The 8,023-nt window shown below is 56.0% G+C and overlaps 2 protein-coding genes across 3 annotated transcripts; one reads left to right on the plus strand and one right to left on the minus strand.

Annotated features, from left to right (window-relative positions):
* Positions 1-1,309: 1,309 nt before the first annotated feature.
* Positions 1,310-2,537, minus strand: LOC136539571 (uncharacterized). 2 transcript variants are annotated; one of them, XM_066531538.1, is made up of 2 exons: positions 2,293-2,537; positions 1,310-2,213 (listed from the first exon to the last, which is right to left on the minus strand). In XM_066531538.1, the coding sequence occupies exon 2, from the start codon at positions 2,209-2,211 to the stop codon at positions 1,312-1,314; it is 900 nt and encodes a 299-aa protein (XP_066387635.1). In that variant the 5' UTR covers positions 2,212-2,213; positions 2,293-2,537; the 3' UTR covers positions 1,310-1,311. The 2 variants fall into 2 exon arrangements, with proteins under 2 accessions (XP_066387635.1, XP_066387634.1); XM_066531537.1 differs by having other exon boundaries at positions 1,310-2,537.
* A 247-nt stretch (positions 2,538-2,784) lies between these two features.
* On the plus strand, positions 2,785-7,424 carry LOC136539573 (uncharacterized). The gene has a single exon (XM_066531539.1). It carries the CDS (start codon positions 6,152-6,154, stop codon positions 7,094-7,096), a length of 945 nt encoding a protein of 314 aa, XP_066387636.1. The 5' UTR covers positions 2,785-6,151; the 3' UTR covers positions 7,097-7,424.
* The last annotated feature ends 599 nt before the right edge of the window (positions 7,425-8,023 follow it).

An 8,023-nucleotide genomic window follows, 5' to 3' on the forward strand; every position in this document is an offset into this window, starting at 1 on the left:
GATATTTTTTTAACGAAAAAATATACTGTAGGGACGGTTCTAGAACCACCCCTACAAATAGGTATTATAGGGGTGGCTGGTACTACAGTCGCCCCTACAAATCGATTTGTAGAGGCGGCTGATAACACCAGCCGCCTCTACAAATCGATTTGTAAGAACGGTTTGGGAATCACCCCTATAAATACATAATTTGTAGAGACGGTATGGTAGAGGCGGCTGACCGAGCCGTCTCTGCAAAGCCTCACTAACCGCCCCTACTAATCATGTCTGTGGTACTGTCAGCAGCACCAGCCACATGTAGTGGCTTTTGTCGTCGACGACCAGCAGGGCGTCTCGGGCGTGATCGGCCCGCACAAGTCGGCAAGCTCAAGCGGGCGTGCGGCGCGGAACTTGCTGACCGCTGGGAACGGCTGTCGTTGTTCACCCTGTTCGCTCGTTGATTTCAGTCAGATTTATTCAACCAGCCAACAGTGTTTTTCTAAAAAAAAAAAAAAAAAAAAAAAAAAAAAAAAAAAAAAAAAAAACTAGCACTAGCCAGCACCGACCAGCGAACAGGTGTTGCTTGCCCGCGAGACTGTTGTCGCAGACTTGCTCAACGTGGTCGATCGTTCCCAGCACCATCTGCCCCTTGGACAGCTCCTTTAGCCCCTGGAATCTGAGGTGTCCGAACCTGATATGCCATTGCCAGGCCACCTCGGAGCTGCGCGCGGCGAGACACAGCGGCCTGTCGATGGCCAGAGTGAGGATGTACAGGCGGTTCGGCGAGCGTGGTACCTTGGCTAGCAGCCGCCGTCGCCGATCCCAGATCCTCAGGACGCCATGCTCAATGAGGATCTTGTATGCGTCCTCGTCGAGCTGGCCGAGGCTGACGATGTTTGCCGTCAGCTTCGGGATGTAGTAGACCCTGGGCAGCTCCTGATGCTCCCCACTCTTGAGCCTCAAGAGGATGGTGCCGCGGCCATCGATGGCCACGACCGAGCCGTCCCCGAAACGGACGGTCCCGTGCACGTCGGTGTCGAGCTCGGAGAAGATGGAGCGCTCCCCCGTCATGTGGTTCGTCGCTCCCGTGTCGAGGATCCAGCGGGTGCTCCCGCCCTCGTTCTTCTCGCCGAGCTGCACGAACAACTTGTCCTCGCTGACGTGGATGAGCGCTTGGCCCCTCGCCGACGGTGGTGGAGCAGATGAGGTGACGCTGGCTGTGGCCAGTGCCATGAACGGCGCAGGGTCGGCGTCCTCCTCCTGAAGGACCCAGTGCACGGGCGCGGGCTCAGGATCCTCCTCCGCGAGAACCCAATGAGCGCACCTGGCACTCTAGGTGTCGTCGAGCTGGGCGAACAGCTCCTCCCCCACCGCCTCCTCGTCGAGCGATGTCACGCCGAGGTTCAGCGCAGTCTTGTACTCCTCCTCCGCCTGGGCCGCGTGCGCGGCCTCGTCACGCTTCTTCTTGCGGCACTCACGGGCCCAATGGCCGGATTTGCCGCAGTACTTACACTCATCGCTGGCGATGGTCTTCTTCTTCTTCCCGTTGCTGCCGGTGGGAGGCTTGGAGCCGCTGCCGCTCCCACCATCGCGCCCACGGCCACCGCCACAGCCACGGCGCTGGTTCGAAGACCTGCCTCTGCCAGACGACCCTTCGCCTGAGAGCTGCAGCCGCAACATCACGCGTGCCACCAACTCGTCCTCGGTGAGGTTGAGGCTTGCCGCAGAACCGCCTCCACCGCCGCCAAAATCATATCGCTCCTCCGCTGCCTTGAGCCGCCCGATCAACTCCTCCACAGACAGAGTATCAAGATCGAGAAGGGTTTCGATCGCCATCACGATCTGCGAATACCTTGGTGGAGTGGCCCACAGGAACTTCCGCATGATCTCCGGCTCGGTGTAGCCGTTGTCGAGGACCACCAACTGGTTGGCGAGGTCGGTGATGCGGATGCTGAAGTCGTCCACGGACTCGCCGTCCTTGAACTTGAGCGAGTCGAACTCGCGGCGCAGTGTGTTGGCCTTCGCCAGGCGCACCCGGTCCACGCCGAGATGCGTCTTCTTGAGCGCCTCCCAGGAGATCTTGGCCGTAGCCTTGTTCGAGATGGCGCCCTGCATCTCCAGAGGCACGCCCAGTGCGATCACCTCCAAAGCGTTGCGGTCGTCGGTGTAGTCGGTGGTGCCGACGTTCACCGCCGTCCACAGGCCTCTCGCCTGCAGCTTCAACCGCATCATCCCTGCCCAAGAATAGTAGTTGGTCTTCGTCAGCAACGGGTACTGCCCGCTGCCGGTCTCCCTCACAACCCGGTGAATCACCTGGTTGTGATCGCCATTACCACCGGTGCCGGCGCCGTGACCTCCGCGTCGCGGCGACGATGATCGATGCCTGCGATCCGCCATGACAGAAGCAACGATCACGCGAACACCAACCTGGCGCTCTGATGCCAATTGAAGTCTTCGCTCGCCGACGTGCCGGAGACGAGGAAGACAACCCCTGGATCACACGGTGAACACGCACGAACACACACAAACTCACGCGAACTCAGTGGATGAACTCTAATGGTTTTGGTGGTGCAAATGTCACACCTTTTTCCTCTGTCTATTGCTAATTAAATAAGCAAAGAATACATGACCTGAATTGGCCCTTGATCACTAGGGCGTGCATGCTATGGACTCCTACAGGTCCGCGCCATCCCACGGACGAGATCACAGCGTGCGATCACCACTACTTGCTAAGTCTACACAGCTAGAAAAGAGGAAGGCCTTTGCATGGACGCAGCATGCATCAGGCTTACAGACGCACTCGACTTGGCTAAGATCGAGTCCAGATTTCCTATCTATAGCCGGAGTAAAAGTAGGAGCTAATTGAGCCTGGATTATCCAACAATCTTCTCTCGCTCTCTCTCAGACTCCCACACACGCCCCAGTCCCCACGTGAGTACCACGACCATCACGCTCACCCCGGTCGAGCACACCCGTGTCTTCTTCCTCCTGGCTGCCCTCGCCCAGTCGCCCCTGTCCGTGCGCCAGTCCGGTGGTGCCACGCCACGCCACACATGGCCATGACTGCGCCTCCATGGTGCACCCGACGAATACGCACACCGGCCGCCCCGCAGCGCACACGGGGGGCTTCGCCAAGCGGAAGTCGCCTCGCTCGCTACAACATGACGATAAAGGCGACGCCGCCTCCACCAGGGCACGCCACGCGTCTTCATGTTTCTTCCTGCTTCATTCGTGTGTCCGCCCGGCAACGAGCCCCTCGGTGAGCGACCAAAACTCCCAAAGGCCTCCCTTTTTCTGTGCTCCGACTACCCGTCTGATCCGCCGTCGAGTGGATTTATTTTTCACCTCAAGTGCGTGACACCATGGCCACGTAGAACACACCCATCCGCCACAACGACCCTGTGCGAGCACGCAACGCAAGCGAACGCGACGTCGCCGCCGCTGGCAGCCCCGTGGTCGCTCCTCCCTTCGCGCGCCACACAGCTCGTACCTTGGCCAAGACAGAGCCTTCCTTTCTCCTTCCTGCCCATTCTACCGGCGCCGCCGTGCCGTTGCCTGATGCATGGACGCCACCACCCACACGCTCGCCCGCAGGCACAGCGAGCCCGTCGACCTGAGCGACATTGCCATGGCCGTGGGCCAGACCGACCAGGAAGTCGTCCACGCACGCACGAGTCCGAGGGCTCGACCTCGGCAGCCAGGCTGCGGAAGAGGCTATGCTGGGACACATGCGGACGCGGATCAGCGGATGCAACGTTTTATCGAACACCTTGTGTGTGCCGCGGCTCATCTCTTTTCACCTGATTTCTACATTTTTGTCGACATGGGTCAAAGGCCCACTCGTGACTCACCCTAGCGCTAGCCTTCGGCCCATGGCGCGGCCACTGCAGTTGGGAACACAGTGTTTTTTTCCTGTTTCCGTGTTTTTTCTGTAAAAATTAAATTAGTTCCTATAAAATTTTTATATAATGTCTATAAAATTCTTGTGTTCCAAAGGGCTATAAAAGGTAGAAATATTTAAATGTACAGTGAAATTATATATTAGTATTAACATCTAAAAGAGTAACGCATTTTTTTTAACTCTAAGAGAGTAACGCATTGCCGAATCATAGACCGTGATCTTCTGCTTGTAAAAATGGCAATTGGTACACGCATGGCATCGTGCCTGCCATCATACCTACATATAGTGGTGGATATATTGGTGACCGCAGGTCCACGGTGCAGTGCAACTTTGGGCCCTGATTGAGGACCGCGCGGTGCGGTACGCGTACGTACCGCGGCCCTCCCACCGTGCGCGCGGAAAATGCTGGTCTAGTTCATTTTTGCGGTGGCCATGCCGTAGGTGGTGAAAGAAATCAGGCGACACGGGGCGTTTGGCACGATTCTACGTTTCTTTTGACCAGCACCGCAAAGAACGCGAATACAAACACGCCCTTTGACTTCCGTTCGAATTATGAAATACCCCCTCCGTTCAAATTATAAGTCGGTTCGACCTCTTTTACATATATTGCTTTTACTATACGTTTAGACATAGTGTATAATTAAGTGGCTAAGTGCACGACAAAGCCATGAATCTAGACATACCAGTGAGAATATATATTTAGTAGAGTCATCCTAAGTTCGAAAGTAGTCCAACACGTCGATGAATCACAGGACATCTACTTCTTCGTATGGCAATTTGTATGAGAGATGACACATACGTATAGCTGTAGATTGTGCTAGGTTGCGTGCCTGCGGCTGCTGGCATCTACATGTACATGCAACGTCATCTGGCCTGCCTCTATCTCGTACGGCGCCACTTGCCGCCCTATTCTGGGCTGCGTGGGTCCGTCCGTCCAGTGCGTTGTTGGCTGCAGGTTGCGTGCATGACTGCATGCGCCTCTGGTCTGCATGCACGCGCTGACGCATGCAGTGGCCACTCCTCACCGTACCTCTCCTCACTCGCGGCACTCGCCACAGAACAGAACAGAAGTAGCACGTAGGCAGGCTCACACACTCACACAAGTTCACAACGGCATCCTCCGCGTGTCTGTTCTTTTGCTAGCTCTTGCATGCGCGCACGCACAAGGAGTCAAGGAGACATGGCCGGCTACCTCAACGATGAGTCATGCATGCATGGCTCAACTTGTTTTGTTTCCCAGCGATGCCTTGCACACGATCGAAACCTGCATGCAGATATGTGTGCATGTATTTACTCAGGATTCAAGTGTAGTGCATGCAGACATGAGACATGCATGCCCATAACCAAAGTGTGTGGTCAATTCCACAGTGCGCGCGTGGAGGTGTTTTCTATGCTACAACTACTACAAGCAAGGCTACAACCTTGCTTGCCTTGCCTTGCTAATGCATGCATGCAAACTAGCTGGCGGTCAAAGTGGTCGAGAAACCTTGTGAGACTTGACAAGGCCCAACCATAACACAGCGTCACCACACCATAAAAGCCTACACCATGACAAACTAAAGTAGAAACCGCAGCGGAGGAGAAGGGAGTCACCGGAAGAGGACACACGCCACACACACAACTGTTTTCGGCACTATTACGTGTAAAACAACCCCTAGAGTACGTAGATACCATCTCAATCCCAATATACTACGACTGGCAGTACGTAATCTAATGATCCATGAAAATCCTTCTAATTAGGAACCTAACAATGAACCCCACGCCATCATGTAGTACATATCATCAGTTGTCACCAAAACACCAGAAATGTCACGCCGTCGTCATTCCAAAACCATGACTGCGGGTCAAAGGTCTCAGAAAAGTCGCATCGGCGCATCGGTCGCCCAAACCCATGGTTCTTCCTCCGTGCAAGTAAATGCTTGCCGCCGGCCGGCCGCTTAGTTGCTCGGTCGAGATGCATCTCAGGCACCCGTCGTCCATCGGACGCATTCGGCGGAGCTGAAACGGCCGAGTTACGTTCAATTCACTCCTCTCATATGTGGAAGCTAGCGAGAGGGAGAGCCAGTGCAGGCGTTGCATCGACCATGCACGCGCGCCCGCCAGCAACGTGTCGGCGCCGTCGTCTCCACGTAGCGGCCGCGCGACCGCCCACGTGCCCCAGCCGTCCGATGATTGGCCGGCCGGCGCCTTGTTGCCTCTTCTTAACCCCGGGCCGGGCCGGCCTGAGCGCCTGGCATTAGCAAGGAGTCGTCCACCGCCAGTGAGGTCGTCATGGAACGACGGCTCCGGGCAATCGCACCCAAGCCCATGCCGCCGGCGCCGGCGCCGGCGCCGGTGCCGATGATGCCCATGGGCGCCGCGGCGAGCAGCGTGCTGTGGCGGGTGTCAAAGAGGGAGAGGGAGTGGGAGGCGACGTCGTCGTCTTACCCTTACCCTCCAACCCCAGTCTATCCAGCTGCCGTCGGCAGCGCCGGCGCGGCCTCCATTGTGCCGACGAGGGGACGACGGTACATGCCTATGCCCGAGGGTCTTCTTGCAGGCTGTGAAGAGCGGCTCCTGAGACTCTCACTTGTGGCGGGGTCTCCAGCGGCGGCGGCTGCTTCGCCGTGGCCGCCGGCGCCGTCATCGGATGCGACGAGGCGGGCGGTCCCGGTGGAGCGCGACCTGATCTCGAAGCTGCAGTTCCCCAAGGTCATCAAGCCTCGCCCCGCTCGCCCGCTGTGGACCACCATCTGCATCGACTCCAGCAACATCGTCGTCGGTGGAGGCGTCGCGTACCCGGAGACGGTGTCCGTGTCCAACAAGACGGCGAGGGAGGTGGAGACCGAACTGGAGCTCCCGGGCGCGCTTCCGGCCGTCGTGTCGGGCCACCACAACAACCGTGTCCACCTGGTGAACGACGCGTACAAGGCCATGGTGGGGCAGCCGGTGTGCCCATGGCTCGACTCCCTGCCAGGCGCCGGCGCGTCGAGGAGGATCAATGGCATAGTGGCGCTTGATGTGCGGACGTTCGGCTCCACGCCACGCCTGCCGAATGCCGGATCAGACGCCTTCCCGTGCACCGCGAGGATCACGTGGGAGCACGGTGGCGGCAGCGCCATCGCCTCCCTCACCGTGCCGTGCACCGTTGAGCACCTGATCGGCAGATCCGGTGACTATCGCTATGTCTGGAGGTTTGACTCCAGCAGAGCGTCCATCATCTACTGCATCACGTGACAAACTGAGCCATTTATTTACATCCATGCTTTGTTTCTATCGCATGGGTTGCTGGTCGATTGAAGCTGCAAAATAGAGATGTGTAGGGGATGGATCATTAGTTTGCCTCTAGCGCCAAAGTTGATTAATTTGGATGTCACCGAAATTAATAATGTGTCCATGCATGTATAGGATATAGGATTTTCTCATGCATGGCGTTGACTGATTCAAGAGTATTACAAGAGATGCAAGGAAGGTTTTTAACTGTTACTATGTTTGTGCAACTGGTTTTTAGTGGGGTTGAGACGGGGAATACAAATTGTAAAAACTTGTCGTTTGTAATACAAGAGCGACAAAATATGGATTAAGGCCCACCTTCTTTAATGTATAATATATGTGTCAAGTACTACTGTAGCAACATCGTCGTTGATGGTGGTGCCTGGCGGTGGCAATGTTCAAGAAGACGACGAGAGAGGTGGAGACCGAACTAGAGCTCCCAAGTGCGCATCCGGACATCGTGTCAGGCCACCACAACCATGTCCACCTAGCGAATGACACGTATATGGCTATAGTATGGCAACTAGCATGCCCATAGCTCCCTAGTGAGTGCCGACACGTCAAGAGGGGGGTTAATGGCATAGTGGTGCTAGACGGGCGGGTGTTCGGCCCTGCGTCACGTCTAGTGAATGCTGGATCAAGCTCCTTCCTATGCACCTCGAGGATCTTGTGATTATCACTTCATCTAGAAGTTTGACTCCAGCATATCATCAATCATCTGCTACATAACGCGACAAGCTATACCAGTTATTTACAGCCATGCTTCCATCGCATGGTTTGTTTTATAAGGTATATGCCAGTCAATTGAAGATGCACCGTAGATGTGTAGGCGAGGGATCATTAGTATGCCTTTGATGCTAGAGTTGATTAATTTGGATCTCGATGAAATTA

The sequence above is a fragment of the Miscanthus floridulus genome, chromosome 2 (assembly GCF_019320115.1).
Source record: "Miscanthus floridulus cultivar M001 chromosome 2, ASM1932011v1, whole genome shotgun sequence".
In the NCBI taxonomy this organism is placed as follows: Eukaryota; Viridiplantae; Streptophyta; class Magnoliopsida; order Poales; family Poaceae; genus Miscanthus; species Miscanthus floridulus.